At 40.7% G+C, this 19867-nt stretch overlaps 1 protein-coding gene across 5 annotated transcripts in view; it reads left to right on the top strand.

Annotated features, from left to right (window-relative positions):
* ERC1 (ELKS/RAB6-interacting/CAST family member 1) overlaps positions 1-19867 on the top strand; it is a 539904-nt gene that overhangs the window by 157968 nt on the left and 362069 nt on the right. For all 5 annotated transcript variants that reach the window (XM_054035177.1, XM_054035195.1, XM_054035205.1 and 2 more), the window contains one exon: positions 4600-4767. In XM_054035177.1, coding sequence (XP_053891152.1) covers positions 4600-4767 — 168 coding nt within the window. The remainder of the gene's footprint in view (positions 1-4599; positions 4768-19867) is intronic.

The following is a 19867-nucleotide window of genomic DNA, read 5'->3' on the forward strand; positions in this document are numbered from 1 at the left end:
TTTTAATATGCAAATAGGCAGGTTACCCTTAGGTTAAGCTAATACTGCATAAGGTGCAGAAATCAGGCTAGGGATGGCAAAACCCCGGTGGCTGCCTTCACAGCCATTTCTGTGTGTGCAGAAGAAGCCTTGCACTGACTTTGTTGAAGTTGGCATCACCTGGCTGCCACAGACCTCAGTTCTTGGCAGTCTGGGTAGATGCCATCCATAAACTGAGCTGATGTGAATAAACAAGTGGATCATTCTGCCAAGAACAGTGGTAGGGTGATAACTGTGTGTCTTGCCAGCCTTTGAGGATTTTTCCTGAAAGTGTTTTCTGTGGTTCTCTAAGGCAGAGACCTCACACAAAATACACCAAGGAGTTCAGTTTACTCCAAACCATAAGCCAATATAGAGTTCAAAGAGGTCAATCAATCAGAAGATGGAAGGTCTTCTGAGGAGGAACCTTTACTTACACAAATCCACTGAAGTGAAGTACTAAGTGGGGTGTCTCATTTGCTATATAACCACCATTTGGGGGTATGTGGCATTGCTTGTGAGGGAAATTTTTAGTTTTTCCTCAAGAATGAATGAAGGCTGTTAACCTGAGGATTAGAAGATACTGAAACAACGTATTTGATCTGTTTATGCAGGCTGAACACTAGGAGCTAGTGAAAGTAGCAAAAACTGTGGCTTGTGAGATTCAAAAACAATCTTCAGCCATTTGGATTCCCCCTGTTAATTTTTTTCTTACAAAAATAACTACTTTATCTATGGTATTTATATGGTACACATCACACTGGTATTCATTCACAGTATATTTTGTCGTCTTGTCCCCCCAGTCCCCCGATAGTCTTACATAATGGATAAGAAATTAGGAATGTGATTTTAATGATGTGGAAGTGAGCAGGAAGACTCCAGGAGTACAGGCAGCCGGGACTGCAGTACTGACTTGAAGACCTGGGCTGCTTTTTCCCCACAGGGGAGGGCTCAGTGTTCCATATAATAGAGATCAGACAAAACAGTGAAGGGTTTTCTTTGAGAGTTATACTATAGATAATGTGGCTTTGAGTGTTTCCAGTTAGGAGAAAGAAATTAAGGAAATTGGACTGACATACACAAAGTCTAAAGCATCTAACTTTCTGTTTCTTTAATTTCTTTCCCCATTTGGAGTTTCTCCACGTTTTCTTTTTACTTTATGTCTCTGTCAGCCTGAGCTGTGCAGAAGGGGCAAGGGATTCAATAAGCACCCTACTTACTCACCGTGACTGATGCCCTGTAATGGATTCAGCTAATGGGAACCAAATCTGATACTGTCAAATAGGATTAGCAGCCAAGCTGGCTGGTTTGAACTCTGCCTGAATGCCAAGCGAATAAGGGTCAGTGGGTTTCTTTTGGTATCTTGAGCAGCCTGGTGTTGTCAGATTTCATATTCCACAATGGTCTTTGAGAGTGTTCTTTGCTCTATGGTGGCCTTTTTCTTCAGATTGAATTTATATTCAAAAGTCTGATTCCTTCTCCTGCCCTTTTTTTGTTTGTTTGCCTTGTATGCTCTGTCTAGTTTAATAGGTGGAGAAGAGAAGTAGAGGGAAAAACAGAGGCTTGTCAGTTTACAACTCTTTGTGGAGGCCATGGAAGTTCCCTAACTTATTTTTCCTTTGGGTGACACCATGGGAGGTCAAAGTGTGCTATTATGGCCCACAAAGTTCTGGAGTGTGGTCCTTTCCCCCCTTCATTTTCAGCATAAAGATATGTCCTGCAGAAAGACCCTCTTGTATTAAGGTGCTACATGGTATTGAGGTCCAAAGGACTTGCTGCCCATCTTTGACACTTCAGCTGCTGTTTAAACCAGAAACACTTTTGGAAATCTTCAGGTAACCACAAGATTGTTTCCCCTCTTTTCACATATTGATGTGCAGTGGTCAGAGATCCATGCTTATATTACCTCCAGGCTCAACTAATACAGTGTAGTGTAACTGCAGATGATTGAACATGCAGCAGCCCACTTAGTACTATTACTTAGCATTTGTATCTCTGTATTTTTGAAATGGGGGAAATTTTTCTTAAAATTGTGAGAACCTCCACTACCGAGAAGAAAACATAATAATGGCATCTACATGGTGGTAAAATTGTGAAATATTAATATAAAATTATGATGTCAGATGAATGTCTGGTAAATGTAGAAGGCATATGTCTAAAAAAGATGTGGTAAAAGAGAAATGTATATATTACTTATTACACAGTAAACCTGTGGATTTACTGAAGAGACACATACCGGAGATTGTGTCAGATCTCATATTATAGGGCAAAATGATCCCCGTGTACAGTATTGCATTGCACAATGGTATATCTCATTGGAGGGATAAAATTGTTGCTGCTGTTCTGAAGTATTTGGTAATGGCCACCATCAGTGACCAGTGAAAAACACATGTCCTGATCTACCATGGAAAATCCTGTCTTCTGAAGTTCTCATTTATTTATTTTTTAACTTTTTGGTTTTGTAAGAACTGGGTTTTTAATTTCTTTTTAGGCAAGTGGTAGATATTCTGGTATATTCAAATTTTCTAGAACTTCAGAAATTTAAATGTTCAGTTATTTATTTTTCCCTACCTTGAACAAAATATTGCTTAAGCTACGGTTTTATGACCTACAGAGAGACAGAGATCAGTATTTTCAGTGAATATCTCAGGACATACATATAAGAGCCAATAACCACCTGCCATGTGGGGTTAAAATCTGTGGTTATGTTTTGATGTTTAAATATTAAGGCTGTCGATTAATCACAATTAACTCATGCAGTTAACTCAAAAAAATTAATCGCGATTCATCACACTTTTAAACAATAGAATATCAATTGAAATTTATTAAATATTTTTGATGTTTTTCTACATTTTCAAATATATTGATTTCTATTACTACACAGAATACAAAGTGTACACTGCTCACTTTATATTATTTTTTATTACAAATATTTGCACTGTAAAAACGATAAAAGAAATAGTATTTTTCAGTTTACCTCATACAAATACTGTAGTGCAATCTCTTTATCGTGGAAGTGTAACTTACAAATGTAGATTTTTTTTTTTTGTTACATACTGCACTCAAAAACAAAACAATGTAAAACTTTAGAGCCTACAAGCCCGCTCAGTCCTACTTCTTGTTCAGCCAATCGCTAAGACAAACAAGTTTGTTTACATTTATGAGAGATAATGCTGCCTGCTTCTTATTTACAATATCATCTGAAAGTGAGAACAGGCGTTCGCATAGGACTTTTGTAGCCAGCATTGCCAGGTATTTAAGTGCCAGCTATGCTAAGCATTCGTATGCCCCTTCATGCTTCAGCCACCATTCCAGAGCACATGCTTCCATGCTGATGATGCTCGTTTAAAAAAAAAAAAAAGCGTTAATTAAATTTGTGACTGAACTCCTTGGGGGGGGAGAACTGTATGTCTCCTGTTCTGTTTTACCCACATTTTACCATATATTTCATGTTATAGCAGTCTCAGATGATGACCCAGCACATGTTTGTTTAAGAACACTTTCACAGCAGATTTGACAAAACACAAAGAAGGTACCAAAGAGAGATTTCTAAAGATAGTTACAGCACTCGACACAAGGTTTAAGAATCTGAAGTGCTGTCCAAAATCTGAGAGAGGGGAGGTGTGGAGCATGCTTTCAGAAGTCTTAAAAGAGCAACACTCTGATGCGGAAACTACAGAACCCGAACCACCAAAAAAAGAAAATCAGTCTTCTGCTGGTGGCATCTGACTCAGATGATCAAAATGAACATGCGTCGGTCCACTCTGCTTTTGGTCGTTATCGAGAAGAACCTATCATCAGCATGGATGCATGTCCTCTGCAATGGTGGTTGAAGCATGAAGGGACATATGAATCTTTAGTGCATCTGACACGTAACTATCTACAATGCCGGCTACAACAGTGCCATGCAAAGGTCTGTTCTCACTTTCAGATGGCATTCTAAACAAGAAGCAGGCAGCATTATCTCCTGTAAATGTAAACAAACTTGTTTGTCTTAGCAATTGGCTGAACAAGAAGTAGGACTGAGTGGGCTTGTAGGTTCTAAAGTTTTACATTGTTTTAGTTTTGAATGCAGTTATTTTTTTGTACATAATTCTACATTTGTATGTTCAACTTCCATGATAGAGATTGCACTACAGTACTTGTAATAGGTGAATTGAAAAATAACATTTATTTTTTACAGTGCAAATATTTGTAATCAGAAATAAATATAAAGTGAGCACTGTACACTTTGTATTCTGTTGTAATTGAAATCAATATATTTGAAAATGTAGAAAACAACCACAAATATTTAAATAAATGGTTTCCTATTATTGTTTAACAGTGCAATTAATGACAGCCCTATTAAATATTGATGTTTATATAGGCATCAGGTCTCCAAGTAATCTTAGTTTGATAAATCGTTCTTGAATAGTAACCGTCTTTGCTGAGGCTGTTGGATTTCACAGTCTTAATGGGAGATTAGTTACCAGAATCTGTCTGGGGTTTGCCACCACTCATTGTGGAAGTGGTGTATGCCTTGTCTAATAACTCTTTTCTTTCCTATCTAACCAAGTCTTGTTTCTGCATGTGTAAACTCAGGTGGATGCACTACGATTACGTCTGGAGGAAAAAGAGACCATGCTGAATAAGAAGACAAAGCAGATCCAGGAGATAGCCGAGGAGAAAGGGACTCAAGCAGGAGAAATACATGACCTCAAGGACATGCTGGATGTAAAAGAACGCAAGGTCAACGTTCTTCAGAAGAAGGTAAGTTCGCAGATGTACAAGGTTCTTGTGTCCTCTGATATATCCTCAGTCCTGATACAAAATATCCAAGTTTGCCAAAACATCCCTTTGTTTACATTTTAGTGGGTGAATTTGTTGATGTAATGGGAAGATTACGCTCACAAGTTTATAATGAACAGTCAAAGTTTTGAAGGGAAATTAAAAAACAACCCAAAAGCAAAACAGAGAAAACACCAGTGTTAACCTTTCCGTGATCCTCTATGTTGCTTCTGCTTCTACCTTACTGTTTGTAATGACTGAAGTATTTGTGTGGTGGACGTGTCGCCTAAAAACTCATCCTTTCCAACCCATTGCCTTAATGGCGGTGGGGAGGCGGAGGCTGTAGTTACTTTGGTAGTTCAAGAAATTGATTATGTGCCAGCTCAGCCAGTTTCTCTCACCTGGCCAACAGATTTTTATTTGCTTAAGCTATGAACCTTGAGGGCTCAAGACAATATTGAGTTCAGTAAGAGTTAACCTTGTACAAAAGGGGAAATTCAGGTGGAGTTTAAGCAATTTGACCAAAGTCGCATAGTAAATCAGTACTATTTATTAATAGAATCCAGGAATCCTATCTCCCAGTCCCCTGTTCTAACATTCAGGCCACATACCTTTTACTATGGACTTGGCTTTTTACTAAAGACTTATTACTTTTTAGGGATGTAAACAAGTCTGATTTCAGTGGAGTTATACCAGGCATGGCTTTGACCCATGTGTTTAAATGAGCCCTAGTGCATCATACTCAATACTGGTTGAGCTCCCTGTCGTACTTTTTAACCGAGAAGCTTGGATATATAATAATTGTTCAAAATGTTGCTAGACCATATATAGAGGTTGTGATAAATGAAAGGGGTGGGGGGGGGAGGAGCTCCCTTTTATCGACACCCAGCCAGCCAGTTAGCTATAAAATCCCTGTTAGTAGTTGTTCTCTACTTGCTTTACCTGTAAAGGGTTAAAAAGCCCACAGGTAAAAGGAAGGGAGTGAGCACCTGACCAAGAGAGCCAATGGGAAGGCTAGAACTTTTTAAAATTGGGAAAAAACTTCCCCTTTGTCTGTCTGTGTTCTCCTGGAGCGCAGAGACAGGGCTGGAACTATGCATAAAAAGCTTTGGGCCAGGTATGAAAATCATCCGATCGTACCTAGAAACTACTTATTTAAATCCCCAGATATGTAAGTAGATCAGGAAATGTCTAGGAAGACGGGATTAGGTTTATCTTTTATTTATTTATGGCTTGTGGACTCCTCTGTGCTAACCCCAGGTGCTTTTGTTTTGCTTGTAACCTTTTAAACTGGACCTCAAGAAGCTATCTTGATGCTTAATCCTTGTAATTGTTTTTTTAAAACCTAGCAAAAAGCCTAAGTTCCAGATGTATTTTCCTTCTTTTTGTTTTTAATTTTTATCTTTAAGAACAGGATTGGATTTGTGTGTTCCTAAGAGGTTTGTGCACATGTTTAATTAGATGGTGGCAACAGCTGATTTCCTTTGTTTTCTTTCTCAGCTCTTCCCCAGAGCGGGGGTGAAAGGGCTTGAGGGTACCCCCGAGCAAGGAATTCCCAAGTGCGCCTCTTCTCAAAGGGGTTTTTGCACTTAGGTGGTGGCAGCATCTACCCATTCAAGGTCAGAGAAAAGCTGTAACCTTGGGAGTTAATACGAGCCTGGAGTGGCCAGTATAAATTTTTAAAATCCTTGCGCACCCCTACCTTCTGCACTCGAAGTGCCAGAGTGGGGAATCACCTTGACAGAGGTTTGTGAGGATTGCTTCAATCTTTAAGTTAATGGACTTGGTCCTCTAACGTGAATATCCTTATTTTCTGTACTATTTATAACATGGGGCAGGTTTTTTAGCATTTCTTCTGAAGATGAAATCCATTTTCTGTCTTCATTTATACAAGTCAAAATTCTGATTTTCCCAAGGATTGTTTGTCAGATTTTTTAATGAAAGTTTGAATTGTCAGTTACAGAAAATGTGTACAGACTTTAATCTTTTTTGTTTCTATCTGCAGTCTATTCATTTTTTTTTTTTTTTTTTTTTTTTGCTGGCTTGATCTAGCCTCCCACTCCCACCCCCTCACTAGCATTTACAACTGGCAATCCTGACACAGTAGGATTTAATCTTTATCTTTTAGTTGGATACACAATGAATCAAAGGCCTTATGACTCTTGTCTAGTTTTAAACATCTCCTGATACAATGGCTGTTGCCAGTAAAGCTGTAAATATTTCATGTTGTCTTGGCTGGTGTGATGCTGGAATCTTGTTTTAGCTCTACCCATGTTATCTCAATATGGAACACAATAAGGTCCTCTGAAGGGAAACTGGCAGAAGAAGAAGTTTTCCCATTGTGCAGTGCTTCTAGATTTGCTTCTGTGGATATTAGGTGTCAGCAGCAGCATCTGTCCACTTCTGGTGGCAGTGAAGTGGAATTGATGACATGTTGGATGAACTAGGTATCGTACAAGCATGTATTGTTTGTTCAACTTTTATTAAATGCTTCTCCCTCCCACCCATTCCATCCCCCCCCCCCCCCCACACACACACACACGCACCCTTACCTACCTCTCCCCGTGGAGATCAGAACAGGACCGAGTGCTTGTTTTGCAGTGGGGACTTGCATTAGCATCAGAAGTAGAGGAACAAAAATCTTGGAAATATTGGACATTTTCATTACAGAGAACTTCTTAACTTGCACAGAAAAAACGATGACTGGGCAATATTTAAATTTGGAAATAATACCTGGAAACTAAGAGTCTTAAAGTTGAAAGAATCTGATTATTATTATAAGTAGTAGCAGTAGCAATAGTGTAGCACCAAGGAGACCTGGTTATGGACCAGGATCCTATTGTGCTAGGTACTGTTTATGTAAAAAATTCTTTAAGCAAAGAGACACACTGTCTGTTAAAATTAAGAAATACCATCTCTAGCAGTAAAGTTGTCATAGCCAAGATGTTTTGGGGTAAATTATGCTCTTAAAGTATGATACTGTCAAGCATCTGTGGCCCAAAATTTGATCTGTTTTAAAACTGTTGAACAAAATCCTGTGATTCTAAATAATTATTCTAGGTATTTGATCTTTTGTTCAGATAACTAAAGAAATAGTTGTTTTGGGGATTCATAAAAATCTTTACTGTGCTCTATCTACTCTCTTTGCAGCAAAAGCTATCTAAAGCACTCCTTCTGAAGTTGTTGGATTCATGCCTGGATTGGTTGGCATAGGCAAATGTGTAGTGTGTTCTGTGCACTGCTAAGAGCACGGTTGAGGCTGGTATATAAAAGAGGTAAACAAGAAACTATGCCTTCCAGTAATTCGAAAGAGGGATAATGATGTTTACTAACTGGCTAATGATAAAATCAAAAAGAGGAGATTAATTTTAATTCAGCACTTTTAAGAGAGCTATAAATAATGCAGAATTTAAATAAATGAAAAAGTCCATTGGCATCACCACTTCCGTTAAGTTGATACGCAACAAAATGTGATGTCTTGGATCTTATTAGGCAAACCTCGTCTAGCTCACATTTCAAGTACTAGAATTGCTCCACTTTGGAGTTCTTACAATTATATTTTTAAGACAGCACATTTATTTAATGCAATGTGAGGAGATCATATAAAATGTAAGGAATATGGAGCCTGGGAAAGTGATGCACAGCTCTCTCTCCCTCTGTCTCACTGGCAGAAAATTAGTTTAACCGAACAGTCAGTACCTTTGGAGGAGCCTCGTGTTTTCCTTTTCAATGAAAATAAATCTAGCAGAAAAGCTTATACTTTATGTTGGTTAGGGTCCATAGAAGGAGAGAATGATGTGGAGAGGACGGGCAGGGTATCACTAGCATTCACTCATGGTTCATTATCATCCTCCTTGCTACATAGGTCTTGGAAGGTAGATGGGATCGGGAGGGAATAGAAAATTTTCAATACCAGATAATCAAAGCAGTTTGAAAGAACCACCTCTGAGACTACAGACACGTGGCTATTACTGTGAGACTGTAAAGTATAGTAACATGACAAACCTGTGCTTTTGAGTGAAGGTTGTGTTTAGTGACTTAGAGAGTTTATACCACTCTCTGCAGCAGTTTGTTGTGCAAAGTAGCTGCCACATGACAAAATTTCTGAACATGGCAGTTTTTTGAAGCAACTCCCCAGAGAGAATCTGATATTAATGGACCAACAATTAATGGACCACAGTTTATGAACCAGAGGCCTAAACATTTATCAACTGGATGCTAAAACTGAAGGTGTATAAAGAACTTCCCCCAAAGCCAGTTGTATTATACTTATCTAAGTCTATTAAGAATAAATATTAAGGATAATAGTTTTAGAATCATTGAATCATAGAATATCAGGGTTGGAAGGGACCTCAGGAAGTCATCTAGTCCAACCCCCTGCTCAAAGCAGGACCAATCCCCAACTAAATCATCCCAGCCAGGGTTTCGTCAAGTCTGACCTTAAAAACCTCTAAGGAAATAGATTCCACCACCTCCCTAGGTAACCCATTCCAGTGCTTCACCACCCTCCTAGTGAAAATGTTTTTCCTAATATCCAACCTAAGCCTCCCCCACTGCAACTTCAGACCATTACTCCTTGTTCTGTCATCTGGTACCACTGAGAACAGTCTAGATCCTCTTTGGAACCCTCTTTCAGGTAGTTGAAAGCAGCTATCAAATCTCCCCTCATTTTTCTCATCTGCAGACTAAACAATCCCAGTTCCCTCAGCCTCTCCTCATAAGTCATGTGCTCCAGCCCCCTAATCATTTTTGTTGCCCTCCGTTGGACTCTTTCCAATTTTTCCACATCCTTCTTGTAGTGTGTGGCCCAAAACTGGACACAGTACTCCAGATGAGGCCTCACCAATGTCGAATAGAGGGGAATGATCACATCCCTCGATCTGCTGGCAATGCCCCTACTTATACAGCCCAAAATGCCGTTAGCCTTCTTGGCAACAAGGGCATACTGTGGACTCATATCCAGCTTCTCGTCCACTGTAACCCCTAGGTCCTTTTCTGTGGAACTGCTGCCTAGCCATTTGGTCCATAGTCTGTAGCAGTGCATGGGATTCTTCCGTCCTAAATGCAGGACTCTGCACTTGTCCTTGTTGAACCTCATCAGATTGGTTTTGGCCCAATCCTGTAATTTGTCTAGGTTCCTCTGTATCCTATCCCTTTCCTCCAGCGTATCTACCACTCCTCCCAGTTTAGTGTCATCTGCAAACTTGCTGAGAGTGCAGTCCACGCCATCCTCCAGATCATTAATGAAGATATTGAACAAAACCTACCCTTGGGGCACTCCGCTTGATACCGGCTGCCAGAAGGAACTGAGAGGGTGTGGGGCTGGCGATGCCCCTTATACCAATGCATAAATGTGGGGCTCCAGGGGGAGCTAGGGCTGGCCCTACAGATAGTGAACTTGAGGGGGGAAATCCGAAAAGACGCCCGGGAAGTATCTTCCCCTGCGATCCTGACCACTGCAGTACACCCCTCAGCAGCCTTATGACACTGAGCACTGATGATAAAAGCTGCCTGCCATATGCAGACAGACCGCTCCTCAAGGGGATACTTCACATGCACCTCCAGCCAAGCAACAATTTTGAAGGTGTGGTCAAGGCCCGGAGAAGCCTCCCCATGTTCCAGTCATACCAACCATCTTTGACATCCCACCAGTTTGGCAAATGCTTAGCCCTCTTCCTTCCATCATGGAGGCTAATCACCTGAGACAGGTGGGTCCTCAAGATCATCAGGGAAGGATACTCCATCCCTTTCCTATCCATTCTACCCTTCCACTCTCCCTCCCCGTCACTCTTCAGGGACCTTTCTCACGAACCCATTCTGCAACTGTGAGAAATAGAACTTGTCCCTTCTCAACACAGAGGACAGGGTTTCTACTCCCTTTATTTTCTGATCCAGAAGAAATTGGGTGGGTGGTGGCCGATCTTGGACCTTTGAAACCTTAACAAGTTCATCAAACTGCAACCCTTCAAGATGGTTACCCTCTCCACCATTATCCCAGCACTGGAACAGGGGAACTGGTTCTCGGCCTTCGACCTCAAAGGTGTTTATTTCCTTATTACTATACCCCCTGACCACAGATGTTTTCTCTGGTTCACCATGGGCACTGACCACTATAGTGCAAGGCACTGCCTTTCGGACTGTCAATTGCCCCTCATGTTCTTGAAGGTCTTGTGGTAGTCGTTGCCTACCTCTGCAAGCAGGGCATCACCATCTTTTTATACTTAGACAACTGTCTCCTCAAAGTCCTGTCCGAAACCGCTGCTCTTCACACCTTCCGGGTGACAATGAACCTCTTCATGGAGCTAGGCCTTTGTGTGAACTTGGAGAAATCTACTTTAATGTCAGTGCAACACCTGGAGTTCATCGGGGCACAGTTAGATGCCATTTAAGCCAAAGCCTTCCTTCTACCTCACAGATTTTTGCCTATTGTCGACCTTGTATCCAAGGTAAAAGCCTGCCCCCAGATCTCCACCAGAATGTATCTCCCAGCTACTCGGCTACATGGCAGCAGCCACATTAGTGGTAAAGCACACACAGCTACACATGTGATGCCTTCAAGTGTGGCAACATACAGTATTTGTCCTCACAGGCACAGCCTGCACAAACGCATATCCAAGCCAGTGAGAGTAAAGGACTCGCTACTCTGGTTGACACAGCCCAACAACATCTGTATTGGCATTCCTTTCCTGTAACTGTCACCTACCATGATTCTAACCACTGACACCACCTTCGTCAGTTGGGGAGCGCACCTTCACACTCAAATGGTGCAGGGCAGATGGTCCTTAACTGAATCTACCCTACATCTCAATCTGCTAGCGCTGTGAGTGATCCGCAGTGCCTGCCGACACTTTCTCCCACTGATCGCACATTGCCACATCAGGGTCATGACGGACAATGTGACCTGCATGTTTTACACAAACAGGCAAGGTGGAGTGAGGTCCCACTTGTTATGCTTGGAGACACTGAAATTATGGAACTGTACAAATGCAACACTTATATACTGTTTATTAACATGGGGAGGGACTGTTGTTTAGTAATTAGGCAGAGTGTCTGTGACTTGGATCTGAGTTCTGCTCTCACTCAGCTTTGCCACTACTCCTTATGTTAACTTGAAAAAGTTACTTTAACAACTTGTAATACACATTTAATGTACTTACCTATCTCCCAGGATGTGTTGAGGCCTAATGTTTGAAAAGTGCTACAGAAGTAATAAGTTGTATATAGTCACATATTTTTGTTCTGTACGGGAAACAAGGATTTATGGCTGCTTTAGTAGTAGTATTGCAAGGAATGCCAGGAGATGGGAGTCCTGGTGCCACAGGTGAAGAACACGGAGTGCACCTTCATCACTCAGAGAACCAGAACAAAACTGGAGAGGACCCTGAAGGATGCTATCCGCTGCCAATACGTAGAAAACCTGAAACGGAAGTCGGACCAGGGCAAGGCCTTTGAGGTGACATGCAAGTGGGACACCAGCAACCACTTCCTCCCTGGGGGCAGTTTCACCCGATTTTGCCAGCTGGAGGTTCATGCACCGGGCCCGGCTCAACTGCGTCCCACTGAACGGAGCCGTCCGCCACTGGAATTGGGAAAGTGACGCAGGAAGTGCGGCTATGCCAACAAGACGCTACCCCACACCTTGTGTAGCTGCAAGCCCCATTCCAGAGCCTGGCAGCTGCAGCACAACGCCATCCAAGATCGCCTGGTCAGAGCCATCCAATGACCTGTGGGGAAGGTAGTTGTGAACTCTGCCATCACCAGAACCGACAGCCAACTGCGACTGGACATCGTCATCACCAACGAGGACCGGAAGAAGATCATCATGGTGGACGTCACAGTGCCCTTCAAGAACAGGACCCTGGCTTTCCACGATGCCTGATCTTGAAAGCTGGAGAAATACACCCCTCTTGCTGACATCCTGAGGGCTAGGGGCTACGAGGTCCAAACTCACGCGCTGATTGTCAGAGCCCTGGGCGCATGGGACCCCGGTAACAAACGAGTGCTGAGAGAATGTGGAGTCGGTCAACGCTACACTTGGCTAATGTGGCAACTCATGGTGTCGGATGCCATCAGGTGGTTGAGGGACATCTACATAGAACACATCACCTGACATCGGCAATATCAGGAAGAAGCGCAGTCAGGAAAGTAACTCAGATACTTTCCTGATGGACTGTTTTTTTTTTTCTCTCTCTAAATGGATAACCTATCCTAAATTCTCAATTATTGAGGCACAGCCTTCACTCATTGATATATTTTGCTTTCTGCCAGCAACTCTCTGTATAACTTTTTTCATGAGTATTGTATTTGAATGCATGGATGCTAAATATCTAAACTGTATTCTTAAATTCATCCACCTAAATTCGGGTTCTTGCTGATTATGCACTATATGTATCTTTTATGACTTTAAAAACAAACTTTGTATTTGTGGTGTGACAAAGTTCCTCCTCTATCTTGGTGGGTCCTGCGCTTATTGGCGGATTTTCTTGCCTCAGAGATTCACCATGTGGGTTGGGGAATAGCCCAGAGACCTTCCCCTCTGGAAGAACCCACAGTCCAGGTCAATTGGGAGGTTTGGGGGAACCCGGGCCCGCCCTCTACTCCGGGTTCCAGCCCAGGGCTCTATGGGCTGCAGCTGTCTATAGTGTCTCCTGTAACAGTTGCATGACAGCTACAACTCCCTGGGCTACTTCCCCATGGCCTCCTCCAAACACCTTCCTTATTCTCACCACAGGACCTTCCTCCTGGTGTCTGATAACGCTTGTGCTCCTCAGTCTTCCAGCAGCACACCCTCTCACTCTCAGCTCCTTGCACCTCTTGCTCCCAGCTCCTCACATTCCCACCACAAACTGAAGTGAGCTCCTTTTTAAAACCCAGGTGCCCTGATTAGCCTGCCTTAATTGATTCTAGAAGCTTCTTCTTAATTGGCTCCAGGTGTCCTAATTAGCCTGCCTGCCTTAACTGGTTCTAGCAGGTTCTGATTACTCTAGTGCAGCCCCTGCTCTGGTCACTCAGGGAACAGAAAACTACTCATCCAGTGACCAGTATATTTGCCCTCTACCAGACTCCTGTACCCCACTGGTCTGGGTCTGTCACAGTGGATAATCTATGCACTATACCTAGATGTACAGACACTCGTTTCTCAACCTATGTATTATATAATTTTTTTAACATTCGCTTTAGTAAAATTTTTATTTTCCCCTCTTATTTTGTAGGTACTCAGTTTCTAACTATTTACTTTGCAGCTAATTTTCACTAGACACTGCAGTGATGATTTGGGTGGTACAGTGCTTAGTGTAAAATGGAAAATAGATTTTCAAACTACAGAAATAACGTAATGTATATATGTTCCCAAATTCCTTCCAAGCAGAGACCACTAGTGAAGTTAGTTGGTTGTAGAGTTTTCTTTCGGTTTCCTGACCCTGTGCTCTGAAGTGAACCCACAGTATTAGTGATAGCTGATAGTTAACATAGCATGTGTATTCTAGAGCTCAATATTTACAGTGTACCTGTGTATCTCTTTCCTTCCCCCTTGTATTTTTTTATGCCTAGGGCATGAAACAGGACAATAGCAGCTGGCTGTGCAGGCCTTACAATGGGATTAGTAAAGTTCCCCTCCTCCCTCAGGCTCTCCCCTGTGGTTTAATATGGTTTTATGTTACAGTACATTTCTTATCTTTGTAATAAATCACTGACTTAGAAAATGTAATTGAGTGTTTGAATCTGAGCCTCATTTAGAATCTGTGTTAAAATTGTACTGCTTCCTGCTTGACTGATTCTAAATGATAATGTAGATGAAAGTTTAATTTGTCATTAGCGTTCCCTTTGTATTCAAGCCCAAATCCTCTGTGCTTTCAGTCTATGCCTTCTTGATATTCTCCGTCTATCCTGTATCTGGGTTCTTTCTTTGCTTGCCAAACTCCTCTTTTATCTGTAGTACTCCTTTGGTGAGCTAAAACTTTCCTGCTCTCAGCCTATTCTTAGTGCTCCTTGTACCATAATGAGTTGGTGGGGTGAAGTGCCATGCTACATGCATATCTGAGCTGAATTATTATAGCAGTTACTTATTTATAGGGCAGTATTCATGCTCTAAATGGTGAGTGACATCAAAGGCAATGTAGGAAAAGACATTCCTGTCTCTACACAGGACCAAATTTGATGTGGAATGTAGAGTATTTCCCTGACAATAACACACATTGGAACTTTTTTCTTTGTGTTTCTCCAAGTGAACAAGCTCAATTCACAGGCTAGTGTTTTTTTCACTTCACACATTTAAAAATGAAATAGCATAAATGTTATAATGCTAGTCCTTGATCATCTTCTGAGCACCCTAGTCTCACCCTGCTTCATGCACAATGATGAACAAAAGGGGTGAGCTGCTTTTTCCAGTCCCAGAATTCTCTCTTCCCAGTTAATTTGGCTTCCACAAAATAGGGGTAATATCCACCCTGTGGTGATTCTGGCTTTACCTAGTCTCTCAAACTGGAAAAGCCCAAGAAAAAGACAAGTAATGTGCCTTTTGTGGCAAAGCTCTGCATCCTGTGATTTCTATGTTTCTGTGCATCACACATGAAGCCTCCACACCCGTATAGTGTTTTCAGAGGCTTAGTGAGGTACAGTCATACCTTTATCAAGGACCTGAGGGCCAGATAGACTGAACTAATGTGAAATCAGATTTTCTTAAGGAATTTTATCCCTTCTGTCTCATACACCTCTCATATTTGCAAATGGGTGCCAGGAACATAACATTCAAAGACACAGTCACAATTAGCACTCAGTAGCATCAGCAGGCAGCACTAATGGAGGACTAGTCTAGTGCTATTCAGTGTGACTAGATCTGGATTTCAAGTCAAATAGATATTAATGAAAATTACAGTTTTTAAGTATTATCATTTATAATAACATATAAAATAAATTATTGCAATGGGCTTAGTGCTGATTCTCAGTATTTGGGAATTTAATTTCTACAAAGTAAGGCAAACCTGAACTTATAAGTAGGGCTGTTGATTAATCACAGTTAACTCACGCGATTAACTCAAAAAAATTAATCACAATTTATTGCACTGTTAATAAATTTCAGTTGGTATTCTATTGTTTAATATTTTTGGATGCTTTTCTACATTTTCAAATATATTGATTTCAGTTACAACACAGAATACAAAGTTTAGAATGCTCACTTTACACTATTATTTTTTATTACAAATATTTGCACTGTAAAAATGATAAAGAAATAGTGTTTTTCAATTCATTTCATACAAGTACCATAATGCGATATCTTTATCATGAAAGTGCAACTTACAAATGTAGAATTTTTTGTTACACAATTGCACTCAAAGAAAAACCTAATGTAAAACTTTAGAGCCCACAAGCCCATTCAGTCCTACTTCTTGTTCAGCCAATCATTAAGACAAACAAGTTTGTTTACATTTACGGAACATAATGCTGCCTGCTTCTTATTTACAATGTCACCTGAAAATGAGAACAGACATTTACATGGCACTTTTGTAGGCGGCATGGCAAGGAATTTATGTCCCAGTTGTGCTAAACATTCGTATGCCCCTTCATGCTTCGGCCATGATTCCAGAGGACATGCTTCCATGCCTATGACGCTCGTTTAAAAAAAATACGTTAATTAAATTTGTGTTTGCACTCCTTGGGGGAGAATTGTATGTCTCCTGCTCTGTTTTACCCACATTCTCCCATATATTTCATGTTATAGCAGTCTCGGATGATGACCCAGCACATGTTGTTTGTTTTAAGAACACTTTCCCTTCAGATTTGACAAAACGCAAAGAAGGTACCAATGTGAGATTTCTAAAGATAGCTACAGCACTCGACACAAGATTTAAGAGTCTGAAGTGCCTTCCAAAATCTGAGAGGGACAAGGTCTGGAGTATGCTTTCAGAAGTCTTAAAAGAACACAGTCCAATGCGGAAACTACAGAACCCAAACCACCAAAAAAGAAAATCAACTTTCTGCTGGTGGCATCTGACTCAGATGATGAAAATGAATATGCATTGCTCCGCTCTGCTTTCGATTGTTATCAAGCAGAACCAGTCATCGGCATGGATGCATGTCCTCTGGAAGCGTGGTTGTAGCATGAAGGGACATATGAATCTTTAGAGAATCTGGCACATAAATAGCTTGCGATGCCGGCTACAACTGTACCTACAAACACCTGTTGTCACTTTCAGGTAACACTGTAAACAAGTATCAGGGGGTAGCCGTGTTAGTCTGTATCTACAAAAACAACAAGGAGTCTGGTGGCACCTTAAAGGCTAACAGATTTATTTGGGCATAAGCTTTCGTGGGTAAAAACCTCACTTCTTCGGATTCATAGAGTGAAAGTTACAGTTATAGGCATTATATACTGACACGTGGAGAGCAGGGAGTTGCTTCGCAAGTGGAGAACCAGTGTTGACAGGGCCTCAGTTTCTTTCAGAGTGTGTGGCACAGTCTCTCACCATAGTGATCCATTGCAATCAACATACTACACTGACTATGGTGAGAGACTGTGCCACACTCTGAAAGAAACTGAGGCCCTGTCAACACTGGTTCTCCACTTGCGAAGTAACTCCCTGCTCTCCATGTGTCAGTATATAATGCCTGCATCTGTAACTTTCACTTTATGCATCCGAAGAAGTGAGGTTTTTACCCACGAAAGCTTATGCCCAAATAAATCTGTTAGTCTTTAAGGTGCCACCAGACTCCTTGTTGTTACTGTAAACAAGAAGCAGACAGCATTATCTCCTGCAAATGTGAACAAACTTGTTTGTCTGAACGATTGGCTGAACAAGAAGTAGGACTGAGTGGACATGCAGGCTCTAAAATTTTACATTGTTTTATTTTTGTGTGCACTTATTTTTTTGTACATAATTCTACATTTGTAAGTTCAACTTTCATGATAGAGATTGCACTACATTATTTGTATTGGGTGAATTGAAAAATACTATTTCTTTTTTTTACTGTGCAAATATTTGTAATAAAAATCATAATTGAGCACTGTACATTTTGTATTCTATGTGGTAATTGAAATCAATATATTTGAAAATCTAGAAAACATCCAAAAATATTTAAATAAATGGTATTCTCTTATTGTTTAACAGTGCGATTAATCACGATTAATTTTTTTCATCGCTTGACAGCCCTACTTATAAGGTTAGTAATATACAAGAAAACAAAAATGAGAAATCCTGGCACAATTTACCAATCAAGCAGAATGCAGAGAGATGAGTTTAGATAGTTAAAGCTGCAACATTTTATTTTAATTTATTTGAGAGAAGTGCCTCAGCGCAGAAATTGGGACAGCTATATTTTCTTGTTCGACAACCGAATTTGAAGTCTTATCTGCCTCTGGACAAGTTAGGAAACCCCCGTCCCCTCACCCCAGTCTAGTAAATTGTTCTCATGGTATGAAAACAAGAAGTTTAAAGATTAAAAAAATCTGAAACCGAGAATAGTTTTGTTCACACATTGCACAATCAACCTGAGAAGTGAACTGCCAAAAATTATTGATGAGGCAGAGAACTTAAGAAGATTCAGCATTAGATACCATAGGTTAAACATTCAAATTCAAACCTTCATGTTTCAGGAGATAAGCCATCCATTAACTTCTTGTGGTTTGAAAGAAACACCCCACCTCTTCCCCTCATGTTTTACATGTTTTACCTTCCTCTGAAGCTTCTGGTATTGACCACTGTCAGAGACGGATGCTGCTCTAGATATAGATAGATCATTGGTCTGACCTGGTATGGCAGTTCTCAAGTCTTATGACTGAACCATGTCAGAATAGTTTTTTTTAATCCAATTTCTTTCTTTCTAGGTAGTTAACTCATTCCAAATTTGTATGTATTCTAAGCAAATGCTATGAAGTACTGTGGCAATACTCAAGGAAATCTAGATTGGTGCCCCCCCAAAATCCTGAAGTTGTCCGATCAGAATGCAATTCCCAGTTTTGAGATCTCACTTCTTTTGTTAGTGGTGGTTTGGAGTACTCCAAAGGCTATTTAGATCCTTCTGAGGAAGAAATGCTTCTCAGTATCCCAAAACTGACACCTCTGACTGATGGGACCTGTGTTAAAAAGGTTTTGAAGGAGACACTAGTCATTTATTGGTGGGATAGAAGGATTGTGGTTGTTTTGATAAAACTCTGAGAATTTGGTTTTAAAATCCAGCAATGAGATCCTCTGGGGACAGAAATGCAGTGCTCCACAGAGTGGAGTGGGTAGTACTTTTTAAGTTCTAATTTCACTTTGAAGTGGGAAATAACACAATGGAGAAAAGATTCTTGACTATTCTGAAGATACCATAATTGCAATCCAGTTGTTTCAGTGCTTGTGACGGGTCTTAGTGGGTCTGTTTGACTCGTCGTTACACATTATTAAAAGTGGTAAGTATGCAGAGGAAAGTAGGGTATGAAGTAAACAAAGAGGAAAAAAGTTCTTTAAAGAGGATTTGTAAACTTAAACGAACTGTTCTTAAATTTGACATGAATATGCTTGCAAAGTATCCTCACCTGTGAAAAGATGTAGAGTGGAGAATGGCATTTTGAATCCATGCCAGCTGTCTGTTAGCTGCAGCACCAAAGGCACGAAATAATTAATCATCTGAAGGTCATTAAATCAAACTCTGATGTAGCAGCGTCTCTTCTTCCTCCTTCTTTCTCACTTTTCAAGTTGTGAGGGTCAGACTTATAGAACGGATACCAAAGTGAGGTTAGCTTCAAGAACCAGACCTGTATTGTATACTTAACTATATCATTTGTCAGTAATTGCTAGCCTTCTTGTTTATGCTCCTTTTCCTTGGTCTGTGAACTTTTTTTTTTATACAATAACAGCTACATACATGTCTGAGTATAAGTTTTTCTGTAGAGAGTTCAATCAGAAATTCTTGGCCAGAGAATGACCTGTAAGCTGTGTAGCTAAAATGCCTTACTTGTAAACTGAAATATTTTAGAACTTCATGCTAGTTTCATGGCAGTTTCTGTATACAGTAACTGCTCACTTAAAGTCGTCCCGGTTAACGTTGTTTCGATGTTACGTTGCTGATCAATTAGGGAACATGCTCGTTTAAAGTTGTGCAGTGC

Source organism: Malaclemys terrapin, chromosome 1 (assembly GCF_027887155.1).
Source record: "Malaclemys terrapin pileata isolate rMalTer1 chromosome 1, rMalTer1.hap1, whole genome shotgun sequence".
Classification (NCBI taxonomy): domain Eukaryota; kingdom Metazoa; phylum Chordata; order Testudines; family Emydidae; genus Malaclemys; species Malaclemys terrapin.